The 26,451-nt window shown below is 38.9% G+C and overlaps 1 protein-coding gene across 2 annotated transcripts in view; it reads right to left on the bottom strand.

Moving 5' to 3' along the window:
• Positions 1–26,192, bottom strand: part of Sept7 (septin 7) — a 67,686-nt gene extending 41,494 nt beyond the window's left edge. Inside the window, exons 1-3 of one of the 2 annotated variants that reach the window (XM_005346960.3) lie at positions 25,964–26,192; positions 9,811–9,815; positions 7,890–7,992 (exon numbers count right to left, since the gene is read on the bottom strand). In XM_005346960.3, coding sequence (XP_005347017.1) covers positions 7,890–7,992; positions 9,811–9,815; positions 25,964–26,024 — 169 coding nt within the window. In that variant the 5' untranslated portion in view covers positions 26,025–26,192. Of the gene's footprint in view, positions 1–7,889; positions 7,993–9,810; positions 9,816–24,511; positions 24,514–25,963 lie in introns of both variants that reach the window. The other variant, XM_005346961.2, reaches the window with a different exon arrangement.
• Positions 26,193–26,451: the final 259 nt, after the last annotated feature.

Here is a 26,451-nt window from a genome sequence, read left to right as displayed (position 1 = left end):
GGATTTAGATTCATTGAAGAAATAAAGCACACACTCACATACAAATGACCTTCTTGATCAGGTTAAAGTTGGAAGACACACTCTAATTGTGGATGGTCCTTTCCTGTGGCAGCCAAGAGAAAATGTTTTGTTTGAGGCCTCAGTATCTTGATATTATATTGGTGAGTTTGTTTATCCTGTTAGAAAGATCATCTACCCTACTGCTGCTCCAGCTGTTGCTACTTCTACATTTCATCACTGATAACAGAACTCAACTTCTTTGGGGCTTCCAACATAGCCTGAAGAGTAACTAGTAGTTTTCCAGTAATCCTCCAGACCTTCAGCATTTCAGTCTCGTGACTGGCTTAGAGAGCTACTGGTAGAGAACCCTGATCAACACATTCAGTCTCACTAAACAGCAGGGAATCACAAATTAAAAGCACATCAGACCATACCTGCTGCAACGCATTTAACTCAAAAGCATAAGAAATAACAAGTGCTGGCCAGGAAGAAGGAAACCCTTCTGCACTGCTAGGAGTATAAACTGGTATAGGTGTTATAGAAGACAGTTTGAAATTAAAAAAAAAATAAATAAATAACAGTTAAAAATAAGGAATTGGAGAAATGGCTCAATGAATAAACTAATTGCCAAGCAATCTTGAAGATTCAAGCTGAGATAAGCAACAGACCAAATAGAAAGGCTAGCTGTAAGCTCTGGTGAGTCAGAGCCCCTGAGACAGAGACAAAGATCCTTGGAGCAAGTTCAAGACCTTCAGGTTCAGCACGAGAATCTTTCAAGTAAATAAAGTGGACAGTGATTGAAGACAGACAATGGTTGTCAACTTCTGGCCTTCACATGCACACACATGTGAGCACAAAATCACACATACAAGAACACCATCACACACAAATATAGATGCAAAAAGGGAAATTAAAATGACTACATACCCAACAATCCAACTATTGGTTATATAACCATATAAATGAACCCTGTGCATTAGAAGAGGTACCTGTACTCTCATGGTTACTGCACCATGATTCACAACAACTAATCAGCGGATATTTAAAAAAAACTGTAGCACAAAAATGGAACCATGTTTAGCCTTAAAAGAGAAGTAAATCTTGTCATTTGTGGCAACATGTACACACCTGAAGGACATGTGCATTCCGTTTTAATACTCTTAAAACTGCAAATGTCTAGGTAAATACATAGAACTGGATATTAGAATGTATGAAGCAGATCAGAAACATGGAGCATAAACATAAAAGGGAAAACATTAATTAAACAACAAAATTTTTAGTTTACTTTTTCACTGTTTTGTTTTGCTTTGTTTTTTGAAGCAGAGTTTCTCTGTAGAATACCTTCCTAGAACTTACTGTGGAGGCCAAAAAATGTGAGCCTATTTCTACCTTGACAAAAAGTCAGAGAGTTGGAACTTAATCTCTACTCCTTCAAGGTTATTGAGTATTTCTACCTGACACAAAGGTCCCACCTAGATTTAGGGCACAGTTCTGCTCTCTCAAGGTTATTGTCTCCAGGGGTGGCTAATACTCAGTCCTTCTATTTCAGTAATAGAAAAGTAGATGTGTTTCTACCGCAAACAAAAGTCTAAGATTCCTACTAAGGTCTTGCGCCCTTAAGGAAGAAAACAATGTTTTGGTCTAGAGTGTGAGCTTTACTTGTCTTGTTCTAGTAACAAAATGTTTACCTAAGAATTCAGCCTGCAACCTTCAATTAGTGTGTTCATTTCCATCATGTTAATGCAATTTTTTATTTTACACCTACCTTTAGGAGTCAGGGGTATTTTAAGCAACTGGAAATTAAACACGGGCAATTCCAGTATTCACTGGAACTCCCTCCCAGTACTATCTTATGTTTTCTGTTTTAATATTTTCTTTCGTGTCTTCATACTCTTTACTAACTCTTCTGATCTCCATGCCCCTACCCTGGTAAGTGGTATTTTTGTCAAAGCCGGTCTCCAACTCATTGTGTAAATCAGGCTAACCCTGAACTTAGACATCCATCTGTCTCTGCCTACCAAATGCTGGGTGGGATCAAAGGCATATACCACTAGGCCCAGCAACTTAGTTTTATCCTTTTTTTCCTTGTTCCTAATTAATATAATATATGATATTTTTGTTCAAAATAATAGCAACAATGTAATCAATTCTATGTTTATGTATACACCTTATGCTCATATGTATATGTGTACATATGCTTATACACAGGTAAACAGACTATTGGAACAGAACAGGGAACTCAGAAATATTAAGAAATTCAGGGTCAATCTTATACAGAGGAATAAAAGCATACTTCAGAGTAAAAAAGCCATTCTGTAGATAGTACTAAAACGACTGCATGTGTCATACTTGACTATTCATAAATAATTCACTAAAAAGTCAATCTCCACACATTTCATAAAAAAAAAAAAACATTAACCCCAAATAGACAATAGCCCTATTTTAAAATGCAAAACTACAAACCTCATGGTAGATAATATAATGTAAGAGTAAACCTAGATGACCTTGACATAGCAATGACTTCTTAGAACACTAAAGGTAGGGCTCATGAAAAGAATCACTGATAAATTAGACTGTATTCAAATCTAGCACTTCAGCTCTGTAAAAAGCAATGAAAAAGCAAAATACATACATACAAACATGCGCACACACATAGACACACACACAAAAAATACATAACATGTGTATACATACCTACCTGATAAAACACTATTATCCAAAAAATATATAAGGACATTTTAAAACTGAATGGGGAAAAAGTGATTTAAAATGGACTAAATATTTTACCAGATACAAATAAGACATACAAGTGGCAAAGTATATGATAAAGCAGACTATTCATATTAAGGAAGTACAAATGAAAACAATAAGATACAGCTCTACACATTCAGTTTCTGATCACCGTTCAAGCAGAGGATTCTGATTTGTTTGTCTACCTATAAATAAATAACCATCTATTTCTCAATTCTGAGTTAGTGTGGGATTTCTTTTAAGTGTCCTTCTTCAGTTCTGGATCTTAAAATTAAGTCATGAAAATGTATTAATAAAAACAGGCTTAAGCCAGGCATGGTGGTGCATGCCTATAGTAGTTGAGGCCAGCCTGGTCTATAAAGCAAGTTCCAAGACAGCAAGGGCTGCTACACAGAAAAATCCTGTCTCAAAAAACCACAGGCAGCAGGGAAGCACATATCTTAATTAAGGGAGCCATCTTAGGGTTGGCAAGAGACTTGGACCTAGAGGGGCTCCCAGGTGCCCAGGGCGATGTCCCCAGTTAGTTCCTGGGGCAGATGAGGATAGGGAACCTGAAATGATCCTATCCTATAGCCATACTGATGAATATTTTGCATATCACCATAGAACCTTCATCTGGCGATGGATGGAGATAGAGACAGAGACCCACACTGGAACACTGGACTGAGCTCCCAAAGTCCCAATGAGGAACAGAAGGAGGGAGAAGATGAGCAAGGAAGTCAGGACCAAGAGGGGTGCACCCACCCACGGAGACAGTGGGGCTGATCTATTGGGAGCTCACCAATGCCAGCTGGATTGTGACTCGAAAAGCAGGGGATAAACCCGGACTTTCTGAATATGGCAGACAATGAGGGCTGCTGAGAAGCCAAGGACAATGGCACTGGGTTTTGATCCTACTTCATGTTCTGGCTTTGTGGAAGCCTAGCCAGTTTGGATGTTCACCTTCCTAGACCAGGATGGAGGGGGGAGGACTTTGGATTTTCCACAGGGCAGGGAACTCTGACTGCTCTTCAGACTGGAGAAGGAGGGGGAGAGGAGTGGGGGGAGGGAGAGAGGAGTGGGAGGAAGGGGAGGGAAATGGGAGGCTGGGAGGAGGCGGAAATTTTTTTTTCAATAAAAAAAATAAAAAATTTTAAAAAAATTGGATTATGACAAAAGGAGAAGTGGTGGAGAGTTAGGGAAGCATGAACAGATGGGAAACTGTAGTCAGGATGCATTGTATGCAAGAAGAATCTATTTTCAACTAAAAAATAAACAACATAACTAAAAAAAAATGTGCTTTATATAGGATATATTTTTTGGACTTCTTTTTTTCACCAGATATGAGATTTACTACTAAATATGATTTAGTGATGTGTAGAACTCAGTTTAGTGAAAGCCCTCATGTCCAGTCACTTGTTTAGGGAATCACAAATAGAGATATATTTGACCCCACTGCCATCGAGAATGAGACATGTCTCAATGAACACTGACCTGCACTGCTTTATTATGTGACAAACCTGGCATTGATTCTTGATGGTGGTGGTATTCTGCTTATGTTCCTTTTATTTGAGACAGTGTCTCACTGTGTAGTCTGGGCTGGTTTCAAACTTAGAAATCTTCTTGTCTCTGTATCCCAAGTATATCATCACACTCAGCCTAATATGGTTTTTAATTAATTTTTAAAGAAAGATTTGCAAAAAAAGAATTCTCCAGCTATACTGGCTTCAGTGTATTCAACTGAGCATTAATATATCCTCCTTTTTCTTATATGAGCCTCTTCATGGATATTAATTACAGAAAAAACTGGATTTGCAACTATGAGCAAGTAAGCTAATCTAATGCCTTAATTTCATATTTGAAATGAGTTGCAATGGTTACTATAGGATAATGACTTAACATACATAATAAACAAATGCCTGAAACATAAATGATGAAAATGCAGTGTGACTGTTAACCGTAGATATCAATTTGATTGGATCTGAAATCAAAAAAGAGATATGGCTCTGGACATATAAGTGAGAAACCTTATGAAAAAGAAAAACAAAAACAGTATTCCAGCTGGGCACAGGTGCACTACTTCTAACCCAAGGATTCAACAGGCTTAAGTAGGAGAATGAGCTCAAGACCAGACTCTGTTACTGTCCTGTTCGATTCGTTTTTTGCCGACTTGTCACAAGTTAAAATCATTGGGGAAGAGAAAGGAATTTTAATTTGGAAAAGGTCTCCATCAGACTGTCCTATAGGCAAGTCTGTGGAGCAGTTTCTTCATTAATAATTGCTATAGGACACAGCCTACTGTGGGTGATACCAACCCGAGCAGATGAACTTGGATTGTAGAAAAAAAGCAATCTAAACAAGTCACAAGAAGCAATCTAGTAGTAAGTAGTAATTCTTCCTGGCCTCTACTTCAGCTCCTTACTTGACTTCCTTTCATGATGGGCTATAAGCTGTAAGCAAAAGTAAAAATAAACCCTTTGCTCCCCAAGTTTAGTTTTTGTTTTTTGACCACAATGTTTATAGAAAGCAATAGAGAACAAACTAGAAAAGCTACAGATTGAGTCCATGACCAGATACTTGAGACCCTATAACAAGAAAACCAAACAAAGTGAATTTCATTAAAGGATTCATCGGAAAAGCTCATAAATAAGATGCATCAAGAGAATGCATATTTCCTCTAAAAAACAAAAATCAATATCAGATGACTTTAGCCTCCTCACCCACCCAACAACCTACCCATCCCAAATTAGAAAAATAACACAAATTTTATATCAACCATATGGCCCTCACCATCAGATTTTGTACTATTTAGTTTTTTTGTTTTATTCATTTTAGGGGGAGGTCATCTGAGAGGAGAAAACCTAAATTGAGAAAAGGCTGTCATCAAGTCTGTGGGGCACTTTCTTGATTAACAGATGGTATGGAAGTGCCCAACCCATTGTGGGCAGTGCCACCTCTGGATGGGTGTTTATTTTAAAAAACAAAGCAAGCTGAGTGTACTAGTCACTTCTCTGTTGCTATGATAAAACACCATGACCAAGGTAACTTAAGGAAGAGTTTATTTGGGCTCTGGTTAAAGAAGGTTAGAGTCTATGATAAAAGGGGAAATCATGGCAGCAGGCACAGCTGGACAGTAAGTTGAGAGCCCACATTTTGAACCATAGATACGAAGCAGAGAAGCAACCTTAAGCTCTCAAAGCCTGCCTCCAGTGACATAGTTCCTCAGGGAGCTACACTTCCTAAACTTCCCCCAAACAGTACCATAAAGTGGAGATCAAACGCCTGAGACTGTAAGGGACATCTCATTCAAATGACCACAGATATTATTCTACTAAACACACGTCCAAAAGCTATTCATTAAACCAAAATTCTAATATAAAAGCTTTTTAAAATTAGTGACATCTCAAACAAAAGATGTAGTGTTTCATCATATTAATTATCAAGTTGTCAACCTACATTAATATGAGTAGACTCAATCCATCTGTCTAGTCTTACCAATGCTCCAGAGCTGCATGTGCAATACCTCTACCCAACCAGAATCAATCATGTTAACTAAACCGTATTAGTTATTTTGATCTTGCTGTAATAAAACACAACGACTAAGGCAACTTTCAGAAGGAAAGGCTTTCAGTTCCAGAGGCCTAAGAATCCATCATGGCAGGGAGGCATGACAGCTGCAGCAGGATACTGAGAGAGAGCTCACATCCTTAACCACAAGCTTCATAGCATACAGAGCAAATTGTGAATATCATGAAGCTTTAAACTCTCAAAGTCTGCCCCCAGCAACTTCTTCCTCCAGTAAGACCACACCTCCTAAACCTTCCCAAACAGTACCATATTACCAACCTGGAACCAAATATTCAGATATATAAGCCTATTAGAGACATTTTCACTCAAACCACTATACCAACATTATTAAGTAAAAAACTGTTATGCTCAAAAAACAAACAAGCAAACTGTAGTGCTACATGAACTGTTATAATGAATCCAACTTCCAAAATAAAAAAAAAAAATTAACCAATAGGAAAAACATTGTGGTAATAAACACAGAAAAAACTGTTCCCCTCAGTAAAGAGTGCTTCACAGTCAATTTAGTAACTTAATAGCAAATTAAAAACTGTTGTAAAACATGATTAGCAAAACAATATACACTGTGTAAGTTGAATATGGACTCAATTTTGTCAAAAAATAGTTCATTCGCTATCCTGCTTTCACCTTCTTTAAACAAGTAATAGGAGAATATAGTAAAATTTATTTACACTCCTGATTTTACTAAAGTCTAAAGTCAGCCTATGTAGCCAATGAAAATCATCACTTAAGAATAAGACTGTCACTGAGATTAATAATCTTACCCAGGTCATAAAAGTACAGGCTGTTTCTTTATACACAATAATGCCACTAATCAACCTATATGCAAAATAACCCGTAACAATATCTTCAAATGGATTATAGAGCAGAGCAAAGTATTCACAGATGAATTAGAAAACAAGGAGAAGACTAGAGATAAGGTTCAGCAGTGAAGAGCACTGGCTGCTCTTCCAGAGGTGCTGAGTTTAATTCCCAGCACCCACATGGTGGCTCAAAACCATCTATAATAAGATCTGATGCCCTCTTCTGGTATGAAGGCATACATGCAGAGCACTCATACATAAAATATAAATAAAATTAAAATAAACAAAGAAAACAAGGAGAATCACATTTCCCTGAAACATGCATACACTAGTGCAATTTTAAAGGCAATCATTTGAATTATTACCTTTTATCCTACCTTTCTTTGCAAAACTTAAAGCAAATACTCATTTAACTTAAACGCTCATGTGACACAACTTCACTGAAGGTGATTAGCCAGAGAGCAAACATATACTGCAATAATAAGTAGCTATTTGATGCCTTCCTTTCTTAGCATTATCATTTGGTTGTTCTAATCCATCACAACCGCCCATCATTTCTCAATTTTCAATTTCTACCAAAGGTGTTGGGGGAAAAAGAAGGAGAAAGAGGAGATACAAATTCTATTATGCAACTAAGCTAAATTTTTAAACATTTCTACATAAGATAAAATACGACATACATTCACTGGAGTGATTTGCGATATTATTTCTTAAATTCATCCAAAGTAGATAAAGACCAAAACTCAGATTAGTAAGAAATTATCTCACCTACTACCATAAGTGTGAATTCAAATCCTCTTTTCACAGATTTTCTGTACACTTGATTTGGGAGGTTGGCAAATCCCACATAGCCCTCAAGGTTCTTCGGTTGCTGAGAAAGGTAAAAAGAACCATGTACCAATAAACATTTCAAATTCCCTCATTCTTTTCTAAAAAATTTTTAATTATACAAACTATTTTTTAAATTATAATTATATAATTATAATTATGAACTATTATTCACAGCAAATCAAAGTTTATATTGTCACCAATAAAAACATTAATTGCAGAATGTACAGAATAAATTGAACATGAATTGAAAATAAAATGATTATTAAAACCCAAGAATAAAGAATTAATGAAACTTGTTTCAGAGCAAAGATTTCATGTGACAGTAATCTAGTAACAAGGAACAAAATGACAAGTTCCAACTATGGAAAAATTCAACCCCCTAAGTGTACACTAAGAACCTTTCTTTACACTGACTAATCTCCACCCTCATGAGCTTCTTGAAATTGATCTTGACTCATAAAATAAAAAATTTGTGGTTAAAGCAATTCTTTTCTGTAAATCTTTTTTTGTTGGTGTTTTTGTTTTTCCAAGACAGGGTTTCTCTATGTAGCTTTGGAGCCTGTCCTGGAACTAACTCTTGTAAACCAGGCTGGCCTCAAACTCACTCGATTTGCCTGCTTCTACCTCTCGAGGGGTAGGATTAAAGGCATGCGCCACCACCGCCCAGCTCTTTTCTGTAAATTTTGAAGATTTTCAAAATCAATGTCAGTAGGTACATGTCTTTCAAGCTGTAATCCCAGGCCCATTTGGGTCACTTCAAGGTTACCCATGATGTTACTGCCTCCATCTTCATGAAATGAAATGTATCCAGGATTTAAAGTAAACCATAATTATGTTAGCTACATGGAGTTCTGATTCTTCGATGACCCAAACAATCATTTCATGAGTAATTTTTTTTTATTTAATTCTACATTGGTAAAGTAAGTCTGATTCTTAATTGATCCACTGGTGAAAACAACTGTTCAGTTACATCATGTGTGTAAGTTGATTTACTGCTTGATTTTACTTTAGAAATAGTCATCTTTAAATATTGTGGCAAAATATTCTCAAGAGGCACATATGTCTCCTAAGTCTCTGACACTGACACATTTAAATCCTAGTCATAAAACAACTTGTGACAGAAGAGCATTACTCCAACACATCTAGGTTTAAACAGAGTCTGCACTCTTCACTGGTATCACTGGTGTAGGGGCCCTTCTGTATTTGTGCTGCTTTCATTGGTATTAAAGAAACTGCCCTGGCCTAGTTGATAGGGCAGAACTCCATTAGGCAGAAGACAGAACAGAATTCTGGGAAGAAGGGCAGTGTAACAGACGCCATGATTCTCCTGCCCAAGACGGATGCTGGTTAGACTCATGCAGGTAGGCCACAGTCAAGTGGCGATACAAATTATTGGAGATGGGTTAAACTAATACGTGAGAGTTAGCCAATAAGAGGCTAGACATAATGGGCCAGGCAGTGTTTAAATGAATATAGTTTTTGTGTGGTTATTTCGGGTGTAAGCTAGCCGGGCGGGACGGAACAAAGGGCCCAGCAGGGACGACAAGCAGCCAGTTCCTCCTACTACATATCACATTTATAGCTATTCCACAATTTACATCCTTCCATTAAAATTAACTAATTTTTAAGCCTAATGTTGTAAGTCAAGCCAGCCAATTAAATTAAAAGCTAATTTTAAACATGATTAGCAAACTGACCATAATACAGCATTTCAGAGCCAAGTATCTGAAAGCCTATTATGAGTGGAGCTAAAGCAATGTTGTAAGTTAAATGCTTCCTTAAAGGTCATGTTTCATCTAATCACAAGATAAATTTAGACTATTAACAAGGTTTTGCATAAATTATGTAGTGTACTCACAGCTACTTTGTAATGGAAACAAGTCCATCATTCCAGTGTTCCAGATTCCAGCAGAACAAATTCACAGAAGACAGCATGTGAGGAATTCCACAAATCGTAGTGGCACATTCAGTTCAAGCAGGAGTAGCAGATCCATTGAACAGAGCAAAATATAGAAAAAAAGTTAAAATTACTTACATGTAACTCAATGACTTAAAAGTAAATTAATAAAAAGAGATTAAAATAAATTGAAGACATTCTTTCCTATGCATGCCAAAATAATGTTTTCATATTTTTAGTAGTTTTTACATTTTCCTTAGAAATATAAAAAGACCTCCTATCTTTTAATTAAGGCCAATTACTATACCGTGTCTTAGAGGAAATGCCGCAAAATAAGTAGACATGTTTGGAAAGGTGTACTATGAATTTCATACAACTTTTGTGTTGTCGGTCAACAACCCAGCTTAACATTTTAGTTAAAATCTTTTCATACAATGATGCATTTCAAATTCTGTGAACTCAGACATAAAAGACATGTAGACTATAGGAAAAAAATGATATGCCATACCATACGAGGAAATTAGATAAACGGTAGGCTGTGAAGACTGCAAGAGTACAGAGAAGAAAACACAACAACACAACCGTAGGATAAACTCCCTGTGGAAGATACAAGTTTATGCCTGTGCATCGTACTTCAAACAACTTTAGGCAGTTAAGGTATTCGTAATTTAATAAGTGAAAACAAAATTTCAAAAACACAGTCTCTCTCTCACACACACACGCACACACACTGCACGTGCAGAACTGAAAAATCTCCACAATTATCCCTTTCTTTTGCCATTTCAAGAAACCCACCAGATGAAAAAGCATAAAACACCTAAGAATATGTACCCGTGTCTTATTCAGTCTTTTCCTCAAGTCTTTGGTTCATAAACAGTACTGTTTTAGGGTTGAATTTACAAAAGGCAGGAAGCATTCTAGTTAACAGAAAGGACCATAAACTAGAAATAAATCTGGCACTTTCAGGAACAAAAAAAGAAAATATGTGATCTATAACACAGGAAAGAGACAAAAGGATAGGAAATGAGGTCAGAGAGGCAGGCAGGCAGAGAGGCAGGCAGGCAGGGGCCAAATCATGTGGGATTCAGTCAAAGTAAGAAGTTTGAATATTATTTTAGACATGGGGGCGGAACCACTGGAGGGTTTTGCTCAAGAAAGTGACCTGATTAGCATTTTAAAGATAGCTTTCACTGTTAAGTGAAGTGGCTTAAGAACCAAGAAAACTACTGCAATAATACCACAAAGAGTAAATTAAATTAAGCTACTAAGAAGCAGTAAGAGATTTTAAGGATTAGAAATATATTTTTGAAGGCTGAGTTGGTGGAATATTGCTAATGAATTGGACATTAGTTAAAGGAAAAGAAACCAAGGATAACTACTGGTTTTACCTTGAACGACTCAATGATTGGTGGCAATTATGAAAATAGTACAATGGAAGAGGAAGACTGAGTAGTGAGAGCCAAAATCAACAATAGCTTTAAGCATGTTAAGTGTGAACTGTCTACTATATTCAAGACAGGTCCAGTACACAATCTTAAACGTGACTAAGGAAATTCCAGGGTTGGCTGGTGCTGAAAATAAGTCATCTGTACATGTACACTGGAAAGAGATTGGATTCCCCAAAAGAAAGTATAAATAATAAAGAGAAGAGGATCCTGCAGGGCAGTGGTGGTGCATGCCTTTAATTCCAGCACTTGAGAAGCAGAGGGCAGGTGGGTCTCAGTGAGTTCAAGGTCAGACTAGTCTGCTAAGGGGATCCAGGGCCAAGAACTGGAGCACTGTAACAATTTGGGCTGACAATTAAGGCAAAGAAACATGGGAAGAAAGATCTGCCAGGAAGATGGGAAGAAAACTAAGAAAACTGCAAGGAAGGGCGGCCTTTTAAATGTGTTGCACCCAATGAAAAAATATGTCCATAAAATTGGAAATAATTTTACTGCTACCTTTTAACAAGGCCAGTCTTAGTAACACAGTGAGAAAGTTATTAAGCTGATTTAAAGTGTATACCATTTTATCCATATGACTAGCTTTAAATTTAAATTATTTAGAACCTTTAACTTACTAGTTCCTGTGTGACTAGTTTCTGAGAGACAAATTTTCTCTACAATCCTAACAAAACACGAATTCACAACTGGTAACCTCCAAAAAAGTGAATGATCACACTTTCAAAACAAATTTCTTCAGAAGAAATTTTGTCCAAAGATAAATGACAAAGTAGTTTGGCTACCTGCTGCCAAAAAAAAAAAAAATTCTCACAGAATATGCAGGTAAACATCCCAGAAAACACAAAAGCTAACGTCTGGAGCACCTGGCTCCAGCACAGAAAACCTGGCACCAAATACAGTTTAAAGGCTATACTAACAGTATAACACTATTTGCTAACTAAGGGAGATAACGTTTTATCTCATAAGACTCTTTCCCTACCCTGAACTTTAAAAACAATTTCTAGTTTTTAACTCTGAAAGTCTTTATAATCACTGTGCCAGAATAAAATACAACCTCTGGTCAAGTAAATGGTGAGTGGATGGGCAGGTGTGGGTGTTGGTGTGTATGCACACGGGAGCGATGAAATTATGAAATTTATAATCATGAAAATATAAATAAATACATGATTTTTCACCTAGGCTTCCACCAAAATACTATGGGGTCATGAAGGTACTCACTGATCTCAAGCCAGTTATATAAAAAGCAACACAGATCTCTTATAACTGCTTGTATTTTCAAAATATTTTAGTTCATATACACAATTTCTACAGCAAATTGATTAAAGGGAAAATGAACAATCCTGTTTATTGATGGAAATAAAATACAACATTGCATATGTCTGTGTTGGATTTATTTAACTCTATTTCTAGGAATCAAAAATACTTGAAGAGCAAAACAGACAGACAGGACACAGAGACAGGCAAGATCTCTGTGAGTTCAAGGCCAGCCTTATCAGGGCAGCCAGGACTGTTGCACAGAGAAATCCTGTCTCCAAACAAAGGAAAAAAAAAATAGAATTTCAGTTAAAAAACAAAACTAAAATGTTTAAAAACAACAATGATGTATAACCGAAAGCTTCATAACATACCCAGAATTCTACTTCTCCCTTTGCAATTTTAAGATAAAAAATACCACATTACAAAGATGCAAAGGTCACAGCAATATTAGTCTTTCCTACACGGTTTTAAATTCAATCTTTGGATTTTAGCATATATGTGTTTTACATATTGTTTTACACAATGATAAACTAATTAAATTTACCTCCAAAAGTTTAAATTAATTCTAAATATGAAAAAAGGGGCAGGCAAAGGTGCAAACCTGCAGTCCTAGCCCCTAAGGAAAGTGCAGCAGCACAATCAGCACTTGGGCTCAAGGCCCAGGCAACACAGTGAAAACTCCATTGAAAAAATAATTAACTTTTTAATTAAATTATGAAAACCAATCACAGATTATAAAAAGATATTACCACAGAAATTTATTTGTCTACTACTTAATGCCCCTAGTATTATGTAATACACCTAACTACAACTTTCAGGCACTTGCTTAGTCAAATTCCTGAGGTCATATAGCCAAGTAAAAAATGTTCATCCACCATTTAAATGGTGTAAATATTTTTATATAAATGATTTACAAATACCTATATAAACGTAAACAACACAAACACTAAAATATTACAGGATTATATAGGCATATCTCCTACCCTCCCTTAAGTATTTTACGGGTTTGTATGCTATTCTGCATACTTCAACTACAGTTTTTACTATGATGGGCAATTTTTTAAAATACTGTAAATTTATTGTGTGCATGTGAGGACAAACATGTGGATTTCATGTCTCTCATGTTAGTCAATGTTTAGGATTCAGTTCTTGATTTCCTAAATGCTGACGTGGGTTCTCTCTCATTTCTGATGTTCTGCTGCACATTTTAGGCTCTTGATAGGGTTACAAATATAACTGATGTATTGCTGAACTAACATTCATTTTTCTTCTCATTCCTATGTGTGTCTGTGTGCACATGTCACATGCACATGCATGCCCACAAACACCAAAAGAGGGCTTCAAAACCCCTGAAGTTAGAAGTTACAGGTGGTTGTAAACTGCCCAGTGTGGAAAGTAAACAGAATCCTCTGAAAAAGCAGTAAAGTGCTCTTAACCACTGAGCATTCTTCCAGCCCCAACTTACATTAAATTTCTATTGGATGGTATACTGGACTATATTACCAAGGAGCTAGCCGATGAACTTCTATAACTAACCTGTAGGAGGAGTGCTAAGTCTTGGATTTCTGATTTCAGGTTTGAGCAAATAGTTGTCATTTAGTAACACAAGTAGTATTAATACTAATACCATTACTAATACAAATTAGTAAATGCAAAAATCATTTGAATTTAATGTACCAACTGGACCTTATGGAAGACAAATGTTATAGACGGGCAGTGGGCTATATATAAAGAGAGAACTGGGCCGGGCGGTGGTGGCGCACGCCTTTAATCCCAGCACTCGGGAGGCAGAGGCAGGCGGATCTCTGTGAGTTCGAGACCAGCCTGGTCTACAAGAGCTAGTTCCAGGACAGGCTCCAAAACCACAGAGAAACCCTGTCTCGAAAAACCAAAAAAAAAAAAAAAAGAGAGAGAACTGTAGCTGGCCACTGGTGGCGCACACCTTTAATCCCAACACTCAGGAGGCAGAAGCAGGCAGACCTCTGAGACTGAGCCCAGCATGGTTTACAGCAAGTTTCAGCACAGTCAGGACAACAAAAAGAAACCCTGCCTTGAAAAACAAAACAAAACACCCAGGAATTAAAAGAACGGGTAAATATTAACATTTTAAGCCATTGTGTAAATGGTATGAAAGGTATGAATCCAAATATAGTGGGAAACTAGCCAAGAACAAATACCAGAATCCCACCATCACCACTTAAAGGTAGAGGATGACCCAAGTCAACAAGAGAGGGCTTTAGACATCAAAAAAGAAAGGCAGATCATTTGTACCTGTTTAAATGCTATAAAAAGGCAAAGAAAATAAAAGGTTAAGTAAGGACACAGATGTTTATACAATGAAGGAAGTGGTTTTCCTTAATACCTGGAATAAAACCACCTTCTAATCTTAAGAAAGGAAATACTAGATTTTTTTATTTTTATTCTTTTTAATTTATTTATTTATTAAAGATTTCTGCCTCCTCCCTGCCATCGCCTCCCATTTCGCTCCTCCTCCCCCGATCAAGTCCCCCTCCCTCATCAGCCCGAAGAGCAATCAGGGTTCCCTGACCTGTGGGAAGTCCAAGGACCACCCACCTCCATCCAGGTCTAGTAAGGTGAGCATCCCAACTTTCTAGGCTCCCACAAAGCCAGTACGTGCAGTAGGATCAAAAACCCATTGCCATTGTTCTTGAGTTCTCAGTAGACCTCACTGTCCACTATGTTCAGCAAGTCCGGTTTTATCCCATGCTTTTTCAGACCCAGGCCAGCTGGCCTCCGTGATATTAGAGCACTAATCAGCAGTAAAAAACAAGGACTTCTTGAATTTTGCATACAAATGGATGGAAATAGAAAACACTATCCTGAGTAAGGTAAGCCAGACCCAAAAAGAGGAACATGGGATGTACTCACTCATCTTTGGTTTCTAGCCATAAATAAAGGACATTGAGCCTATAATTCACGATCCTAGAGAAACTAAATAAGAAGGTGAACCCAAAGAAAAACATATAGGCACCCTCCTGAAAGACTAGATTTTTAAGAGACAAAGATGTGAAAACTAAAACAAGAACAGGAAAAAGGGTAAGGAGTCAAGTCTGGTGGCACAACTACTCAGGAGGCTAAGGCAAAAAGAATACAGGCTCAAGGTCTACCTAGGCTAAAGTGAATTCAAGGACAGATTCAGCAACTTAGTGAGAACCTTATCTTAAAATAAAAAGTTCAGAAGGCTGAATAAGATGCAAGTTAACCCTTGCTCAATCCTGAGCAATGCCAAAGCAAACAAACAAACAAAAACAAAACATATTTTAAGGATCAGCTAGGAAGACAGTAAAGCAATCTGTTCACCTAATTAAGGCTGAAGACCACCACTCTTTGAATGTGAACTTGAAGTAATGTGGTTTTTTTTCCCCCAATAGCAGCCTATAACTTGGGTGTACAATAACAAATTCAGGATTTCTCTGAAACTATTCTCTGGAAAGGACATACAAAAGGACAAGGCTCATGAGAACTGGCACTTAGAGCTGAATTAAGGGACCACAAATGGAGCAATGAGGAAACTAGAAAGTACAATCAATCTTTTTAAGGTTTAACAAAAGCAGCACATGCTCCAAATGATAGATGAGGTTGAGGATATACTCAGTGGTAGTGTACGCTCAGCATACAGGATGTTCTCAGTTTCCCACTACACATATCTTGCATGATGGACTTTGTTCTCAGAAGGCAGAGGCAAGAGGATTCACAAGCTGGGAGCCAGCCCTGTCTACAAAGCAAGTCCCAGGATTCCATAAAGAGAACTAGCCTCAAAAAGGGGGCAGGAGGGTGCTTCTATAAATCTGTGAGTACACAATAAACCCGAACTCTCATAATTCCTGGTAGGAATATAAATGCTGCTTCTAACTGGAAATGTTTTGTAGTAACTTAAAAAAATGTGTGTGTGTGTGTTCACACGTGCATACATTTGAGTCAGACCAAAGAAATGAAACCATAAGCCATCATCACTGTGGCATTTTTTTAAAAAGTTAATTAACAGCCAGCCAGCTAGACGGCTCTGTGGGTAAAGGTACTTGCTAGTGGTAAGCATGAAGACATAAGCTTAATCCCCAAAACTCACATTGTGGAAAGAGAACCAATTCCTGCAAGCTGCCCTCTGCCCCCCCCCCCCGCCCAAGAATGCCTATACCCACAATAAATATAAAAAATGAAATAAAAAAATAACAAAATAATACCCCAATTTTAACACCAGTGCTGCTTTTACTAGCTGGACTTAGTGACAATTCTTTTTTTCTGCCATCTCCCAAGTTTTTGCCAAAAAATCAGAAGCATCTCCACTTTTAAAAAGTCATAGAAAGAAAATGAAGCCACATACATCAAAAACCACCATGAGCTTACCTTTTAACAGGTAAATCAGACTTTTTTTATTTTGACAAAGTCATTAGACTACAAAGGAAGAAGAAACCTTCAGGTTAGACATGATGAGAATACGAGTAAAGTAGAGGAATAAAGTTATCAGATGGCCGGGCGGTGGTGGTGAACACCTTTAATCCCAGCACTGGGAGGCAGAGGTAGGAGGATCTCTGCGAGTTTCAAGCCAGCCTGGTATACAGAGAGAGTTCCAAGATAGCCAAGACCACAAAAGACAAAAAGTTAGGGGGCTGGAGAGATGGCTCAGAGGTTAAGAGCACTGGCTGCTCTTCCAGAGGTCCTGAGTTCAATTCTCAACAGCCACATGGTGGCTCACATACACCTGTAATGAGATCTAACGCCCTCCTCTAGCGTGTGGGCATACATGGAGGCAGAATGATGTATGCATAATAAATAAATAAATCTTTTAAAAAAAGACAAAGTTATAATATCAGTAAAGCAAGAAACAGCTGCTTAGCTGTATATTCACTTTAGCAGATTTATCTAGCTAGATTCTAATTTGTTAAATACAATCTCCAAGAACCAACTAGACTTAGAAAACCCATCCTTGAATCAAGCAAGCTGATGACTGCTTGAGGGAGTGACTTAGAGGAAGGCGCACTACTAGGTCTCCCCATATGCCAGTGGATAACCCCACACCCGAGCGCACATGGGCAGCAGTAGATTCGGTGAATTAAAAGATGATAAATGAGAGTTAGAAATAAGGAATTATTTAAGAAATAGGAATTATTCAAGAAAACAGGAAATAAGAACAAAAGGTAAGTAAATATATCCACAAAGCGAAAATGTAAAAAGATATAGTTCTAAAATTATTATTATATTATTTAATAATTCATGCTACATATTTTCATAGCACAAAACCAAATATACCAGAAAGTAGCTTTTAAAAGTGTAGTCTACTAAAAGCAGGGAATAATCAGATTATATATAACAAACAACTCTCCCCAATAACATAGAAATGTACATTGCAAGCTTAAAATACTAATAAACACCCCAAGTATAACTGGGGCGGGGGGGAGAGGGGAAGGTTTGTTAAACATTCTGTTTTAAAAAATGGTATTTATAATTTAAAATTCTGAAGCTATGAAACGTCAAAAAAATAGTTAAGCAATTTTAACACTAGGATACCATATACATATTTAAAATAGATTAGTAATAGCTTAATAGACCAAAATATTACATTAAGTGAACACCTAACTTTCATATAAGCATTTAAAAAATACTTTCACATATATTGCCCCATAATATAGGGAAGAATCTTAGCCATAGTTTTTCATCAGAATCACCTAAAATACTTAAAATACAAATTTGTGGACTCTTTCTGTCACCTAGTAAATTAATGAACCTCTAACACTGAAAATATTTCCAACATCAAAGCAGGGCATAAAGTGAACTAATTATAGTGATTAAAAATGAACATGAATTAATTTACAATGACTGAAGTTACTATTTTCCCATTCCTAGTTAATTTATTTAACCTAATCATAAAAGTCTATTTGTTAAACTTTTATACTTATTATTAAGAATGGCTTAGAATGTCAATAATTGAAAGTACATTAGTTACTGGAGAATTTTCCTTATAGAAGTCACCTCATATTTCAAAATGGTACAGAATTCTAGTTATTTTTTAAATAGCATAAATTTAAAGCATCAAGATAAATTACAATTTTTTCCTCTTACACAAATAATCTGACTTAAAATATTCTCTAAAATTGACAAAAAGGAAAAATTTCTTCTTCAAAAGAGCTCTAATTATATCTTAAGACAATTTGTGTATATAATATAAAATCATCCCCCCCAAAAAAATAAAACTAACGTAAGCCTTAGTTTGAAATGTACCAGTTCAGATTTTAATAAAGAATGTTGTAGAATAAGATGTGTTACATTTCTTTATGCTGTGGAACATTTGTTTAATGATGCAAAGATGTGTTGCATTCTTTGATGTTACACTTGTTTAACTCTGTAAAGCTCTGTTACTTTGCCTAACACCTGATGGTCTAATAAAGAGCCGAATGGCCAATAGCAAGGCAGGAGGAAGGATAGGCAGGGCTGGCAGGCAGAGAATAAACAGGAAGAGAAATCTGTGAGGAGCAAAAGGAAGAAGAAGCAAGAAAAGGAGAAGACCCTAGGGGCCAGCCACACAGCTACATAGTCAGACATAGAGAAAGAAGGAAAGAAAGGCATACAAAAATAAAGGTAAAAGCCCAAAGACAAAAGACAGACCAGATAATTTAAGAAGAGCTGGCTAGAAACAAGGCCAGGCATTTATAAGAAAAAAAACAAGACTCCTTGTGTCTTTTTTTTTGGACGCTGGGTGGCCCAAAAGCCAAAAGAGCAAAAAGAAAAACAACAACAACAAAAGAACACTTTAATACATTCAAAAAACTAGGGGTCTTAACCTAAATCAGAACCTGAAACCTTCAGCAAAAAGGGTAGGCAGACAGGGCAGAGAGGGGACTAGAAGGGTACAAGTGAGTTCAATAGGGAAAATATGGGGCTTTAATTAAGGGAAGAGAAGGGGCATGAATATAAAAGAAGGGAGAGGGCAAACTAACAGTAAGGCTATCTGGGAAAAAAATCATAGGAATAATATCTATCTACCTAAAATTAAATACAGCACATATAAGTCTGTGTATACATAGACATACACTATTTAAATTAAATTTCCCCATCTGGACTCATGATGTTCCTCCCAAGAGCCATGGGCTATCTGAAAATAATTAAAAATTCCCAACACCAAACAAGAGGAGCCCCCTCTGAGTTACCAATCAAGGTTGTCCAAGAAACTCCCAAAATATCGCTATTGCTGCTTCCCTTTGAGGTTAAGTCCCTATTGCTGAAGACACAGGACCTAGAAAACCTGAGCTGGACCTGACCTGAAAGCATCCTTCACGAGAACTAGGTTTTATGGTACCAGATGACACCATGACAGCTTCCAAAGAAGGAAAGCAACCAACAGTCCTACCCAGCTATAAACCCACAAGGACCAGCCTGGCCTGATAACCCTAAAAGTGCAGTAATGGCAAGCATAACTTGGTGATAACCAATCACTCTCTAACTGGACTTAAGACCCACTTAACAAGAGGGACCATTACTGACACTGGAAACCAAGCCAGGGCTTGATTGTTACCAGTTATTACCCAGGGCCCCAGGGCTAGTGAAGTCATGGATCTTGGAGGAAAACCTAAAATTGCCCTCTTACTAAACCAGAATAGTTCTTAACTACACTTTAAATATTTACCCTTATTCCTGCAGGTGCAGCTCTCACCTTTCATCAAAGAAACTTCTTTGCAACAAAGATTACCAAAAAAAAAAAAAAACCACAACCAATCAAAATGCAGAAAACAAGAAATTGTGTGATTTCCCTGCCCAAACTGATACACCTACAAGACAATTCCTGCACCTAAGACTCAGGGATCATTTTGGAGGAGGGAGTAAAAACTTTGTTAAGAGTCAGAGGAACAAGGAGTTTGCTGTGAGGCTGCATCTCCTAGAAATGTCAGGCTACACCCATATGTCTAATCAACATGGCTGCCTTAACAAGACCTGAACAATGACAACAACATCAGTGGACATGCTAATATGTAATGGGAAAACTCATAGGGCCTCAAACCTCATAAGGAACTATGGGGCAACTAGGGAATGCTGAGAGCAAGAGAAATGGTCTTAGCGAAGGAAGAGCACCCCAAATGGATATCCAATAACAAGCCACCAGCCTGCAATCACACACATAGAGATAACATTATAGAGACAGACAGAACAGGATGTATTTATATATTTAGGGGTGTGTGTGCCTGTGTGTATGTTTGTAACAATAAAGAAAAAGAAGCCATGAATCTGAAGGAAAGTGTGTGGGATGCATGGGGGAAGGGTTAGAGAGAAGAGGGGAAATGGTGTAATTATAATTTCAAAAAATAAAAATCTTATACTTAGGATTAAAAAAATAGAAGTATTACTGTGAAGAGGTGCAAAGAGAGCTATTTACTCTGAGCTTCTTCCACGACAGAACGAGCACTTGTCTCCTTAGGAAGCCACATCTAAGGCACCAACTTAGAAACATAGTTGGCTATAACCTGCTAATGAACCTGTTGGCATGTGAATAGTGACCTTCCCAGCCTCCAAAACTGTAAGAACCGAGTTTCTGTTCTTTATAATTGTTTCAATCTTAGGTATGCTGTTATCACAGCACAGACAGACTAAAACACCAAATAACGAATTTACACAGCAGTACAAAATAAGAATGATCTTTACATACTGATAATCTAAAATAGATTAGCTGGGGAAATCGAGGCAAGAGATGTCATAGGACAGAACGTCTATATGATTTTTAATTCCATACTTTTTTAAATCCTTCAGAGTACATACAAGAAACTGTTTAAAGTAGGTGACGTGAAGAGTAGGAAACTGAATGACTTTAAAGATTGGGGGAGGAGCTGGGCATGATGGTGCTCACCTTTAATCCCAGGTGGAGTCAGAAGCAAGTGGGCAAGTGGATCTTTGAGTGAACTAGACCAATCTGGTCTACATGAGTTCCAGGTCTGCGCAGACTACTCATTGAGACACCCCCCCCCATACACACACACACCAAAAGTATGAGGAGGAACAAAAATCAATTCCAGAAGAAAAAATACAAAATACAAATACAACAGTATATGCAAGGCAATGTTTGTTAAATCTTTGAAAACAGCTTTCAAAGGCTGGGCGATGGGGGTGCACACCTTTAATCCCAGCACTCAGGAGACAGAGACAGGTGGATCTCTTTCAGTTTGAAGCCAGCCTGGACTACAAGAGCTAGTTCCAAGTCAGGCTCCAAAGCTACAGAGAAACCCTGTGTAGAAAAACCAAAAGAACAAAACAGAACAGAAAAAAAGCTTACAAAATATCAAACTGCCATTACAAGACTATTGAAAAACAGTTTTTATACTGCTGAAAAAGTTAATCAGATTTTCAGGGACCCATCCCAAGTCTTTATATAATTCTAGAAAGTTACTAGAATTATGTGACCTTCCAACTTCTAAAAAAATTTTTATGCATTTGAAAAATAAAGGGGCTGGAGAGATAACGTATTCAGTAAAGTACTTGCCACGCAAGTATGAGGGGCTCAGTTTGGATCCCCAATACCCAAGTATAAGCCATAAAACCCAAATGTGACAACAGGCATCTGCAACCCTGGTGCTGAGGGGCAAGAGATGGAGACAACAGATGTCTGGGGTTTGCCAGCCAATTAGTCTACTCAATCAGTGAGCTCTAGGTTCAGTGAGAGTCTCCCCACAAAAAAAAAAAAAAAAAGTGAATGGGCTGGAGAGGTGACTCATTTATTAAAAGTATGAGGACCTAAATTCACATCTCCACCACCACGCCCATACACATACACAAAAAAAGTTAGACATTGATGCAAATGCTTCTAACCCCAGCATTGAGGGGAAAAGACAAGTGGATCCCAAAGCTTCAAAGGTACCTAATGTCTTCCTTTGGCTCCTGCAGGCAAACAAATAGGCATATGCTCCCGCAGTCATGTGCAAAACCATAAGCACAACAAACACATACCAAAAAGAAAACTAAGGTGGAGACCACAGAGGAAGGTGTATACCACTGATTGTTCTCTGGCTCCTATACTTGGATGGACGGATGGACAGAAACATACAGAAGGATACAAAACACATGCGCATGCACAAGCACACAAGTACATATATAAACACTGCACACAAAAAAGGAAAGAAAAACTTTAAAAACTACTCAGAAGAAAATATTTCGATACAAAATAAGTATGTACCTCAATAAACTGCTTTTAAAAATCTAATCAATGACTATCAGAAATCAGATCAGTGGTTACCTGGAACAACAAGGTTAAGGCATGGGGTGGAAAATACGCACAAGGAAATGTCAAGATGTTAGAAACATTCAATACCTTGACTGGTATGTAAGTAAGGCTATAGATGCATATGTGTTTATATCAAGATTCCTTGAAGTAAGTGCCTAAAACCTGCAAATTTTAAAGTATAAAAATTGTACCTAAAAAAAGTTATTAATTTGGGAAACACTTGGGAATGAAGGCTCCTAAGCTCCTCTCCTAGATACTGTGAATCAAGGAACATTTCTGGGACCCAGATAATCTGCACTTTCTAACACAAGGTCATAGCTGACTCTATATATTTGAGGATCACAAATTATACTCTGAATCTACTGACTGATCTAGCACAATGTCAGATATGTGCTAGAAACTAATTACCAAAAAAGAAAAAAATAGTGAATCAAAAATAAACTTACCAAAAAAAGAAAGAAAAAAGGAAGGAAGCGAGCAAAATAGCTACCTAGATAATCCTAATTCTCAAGTTTAAGAAATACTAAGCATATAATATGAACGCATACACACACCACACATACAAACATGAACCTACAGGTCGTACTCATATAACAAAAATAAACTCTAAATGTTAATATTTCTAAGGTTGAGAAACCGAATGGAGGCTCATCTCCATTCGGTAAAACTACCAAAATGATTGTTACGGCTCCAGATGTAAAATGAAACAGACTTCATATGCTGAGGGTACAAAGGCACTTACTTGCCTCTCGGGCCTGACCTCCTGAGTTGATTCTGTGACAGCCACAGTGAAAGGAGACAGCTGATTCCAACAAACTGTCCTCTAAATTCCACAGGCCCTACACACATACACACTCATACACAAATTTTTAAAATTTAAAAATAAAAAGGGAGATGCCTTAAAACTTTTGGATTAATGAGGAAGAGGGATATCCTCCTTAAAGTCTTTGTAAAGCAAATACAGACTAAAACACAAACACATGAATATGCAAGGCTTAAAACCCTCAAAATAATGTAAATGGCCACAGCCTGGTGCAGTTCTTTCAAACACAAGGTATACTTTACTCTTCACAGTTTACATAGTAAAGTTACTGGCTGCAAATACATAATCTTTAATACAACTGATAAAATCCCATCTTTGGCTACCCAGAAATTACCGCACAACACCCTAATCCAGCTAACTATTCTGAAAGCAAGGTGGACCAGTGTATGAAAGAAAGTAGGTTTATGTATAAAATGTATAGAAATTTTAAGCACAAAGTAAGACATCTTTGTGGGAACTGAAGCTGGAGACCAAACCCAGGGCTAATAATGCTTTGCAACTAAACTGTAGCACCTCTCTCGGAAATTGTTTTAACAACAGGACCATTTTCTGAATATTGGACCTAATAATAAAGTTGGGACTTTCATGGTCTTTCTCATTCTGTTTAAAAGATATTTACAGTACTTTGGATTTTCAGTGCTGTGGGAATAAAGGAAGGGACTTAAGTAGGGATAAAAGAGAAAAACCATTCACCTGATTGTGAAGCACTAACTTAATATGACAGATACATCAGCAGAAGGGGCAGATGATCTGAATCGATGTCTGACATCAAACAAAGTTCTTAGTCATGGTAAGGTACGCTTTAATTAAGACTTTGAACCAGACAGAGCCCTCCCTTACTCTCCATCACATTGCTCTATCACTGAAGACACATTGCTATCGTGAAAACTACCAATGTAGCTTCCACACTTCTTTTACAGCTTCATTCAAGCCCTATCTACTCTAGCCCCATTCAACTGGATGTAATGAAAGGGTGTTTCCTGCCTTCACTCCCCCATCTTCACTTCCCCTAGTGCTGTTACGTCCATCCTTCAGTCTCCTGGGATTCCACAGGCTGCACTTCTGCTGGACGCATGAAACCTAAGAGCTTCCTCAACTTCTCACAACCTGAATGAATGCTCATAAATAAAAATAAATAAATAAATGCTTGTCACTCTAGGTTAGAGTGATTACTCAGAGGCCATCAGAAAGATAGTTTTCCTTTTCATCAAAATTAAGAGATCCAAAATAAGTAACTCTTAAAGTTGAACTATTTAGCAATCAACTTGCCAAGATTTAAGTAGTTAAGTAACGACTTCGGTAACTTAGCAAGCATCTGGTCATCACAGACTCTATCCCTTCAACTCAAAGAACTCAGACTTGCAACAGTGTACTCTAAAAAGTAACTCAGCAAAAGGAAATGTGTACGAATAACTCAGCCGCTTATTTCACACTACATAAAAGCACGGAATGGAACTCTGGAGTGGAAAATATGAATGAAATGGCCTGTTCCTTTTCCAGCATGTGGGGGAGGAAAGGAAATGAAAAGGCTTAAGAGAAAAACAGAATACTGAAATTATTTTCAAAAATTAATTTCCTTAAACTTCTCCAGTCCGTGTCGGCTCACCCCCTCCTCTTTTCCAGGCACCATTCCCATCCTTTACACCTCCTCCGGGGGGCGCCCTTTCCGGACTGTCTCTTTCCCTTTTTCCTAAATTTAAACCCAAGCCAAGCTCGGGATGCGTCTCCCGACCCGCTCGCCATCCACCAGCCTTTCTGGTTGTGCCCGGAGAAGAGGAAGGGAGCAGCAGCAGCACGTTTGTTGGAACTGCTGCAGCCTCCTCCGCCACCTCCACCCCAGCCCCGCGCATCCCTTTTTTCCTCCCTCCCAGGCTGGCCCACGGAGAACCGGCACCGAGCTCGTTCACGGATCCCCACCCTGATCGTCCGGCCCCCACAGCCGCGAGGAGACCTCTGGCCGGGCTGCTCCGGCGGGAGACCCGGGCAGGCAAGGCCGCGGGGCCGAGGGCCGGAGGAGACGCAGGAAAGGCTGTGGCCTCGGAGGCGGCCGAGGGCTGGGCTGGGACGGGGCGGCTCCGGCGGCTCGGGTCTCAGAGGCCGCGGCTCGCTAGCCCGCCCGCCCGCTCCCCCGGCCTGCCCGCCAAGGCGCAGGAAACGCCGCCGCTTCGGCTCGGCTCAATTCAAACTGTCACCGCGGCCGCCTCCCCTCCCCTCCCCCCGGCCGCCGCGCCCCGGGCCCTCCGCCTCCCCGCCGCGCCGCTCGCCCCCCCTGGCCCCCAGGGCGTTCCCCAACTCGGCCGGAGGCCGCCGAGGGTCCGCGCGTCCCGAGCCGGGGCCGGAATGGCCCTGAGGCCGGGGGCTGAGGCTCACCCATGGTGCTGCAGTTGACGCTCCTCTCCTCGGCAGCAGCGGATCTCGCACTGACCGACATCCCCTCCCCCTCCGCGACCAGCCCCGGCGCGGCGCAGCCGCCGAATTCTCCAAAGCCACCTACGCCGATTCCGCGGCGTAGCCGCCCGGCGTCGCTGCCCCACTTACGCACACGGCAGCAGGCGGACGGCCCCACTGGCTCTCGCCCGCCCTGAGGCTTCCGGGCCGAGCCGAGGCGGCTGCGTTCTCGCGAGATTACCCACCTCCGCCGCCTGCCGCCCAGCTTCGCGTCGAGCATGACTTCACTGGCGCCGCCGCCGATTCGCTGCGCCTCCCGGACCGCCATGTTTACATTGGCCGCGCCTGGGCACTTCCGTTGTCGTGGACAGTGGGGTCTTTTGTATGTTTCTTCTGCACCTCTTCCAAGACGAACTGCGCTGCTTTTGTCACTGAAAATCCTGGGGACTTCGGAATGGGAGCGGGGGGGG

Source organism: Microtus ochrogaster, chromosome 5, assembly GCF_000317375.1.
Source record: "Microtus ochrogaster isolate Prairie Vole_2 chromosome 5, MicOch1.0, whole genome shotgun sequence".
NCBI classification, from domain to species: domain Eukaryota; kingdom Metazoa; phylum Chordata; class Mammalia; order Rodentia; family Cricetidae; genus Microtus; species Microtus ochrogaster.
This window is presented reverse-complemented; position numbering and strand designations above follow the sequence as displayed.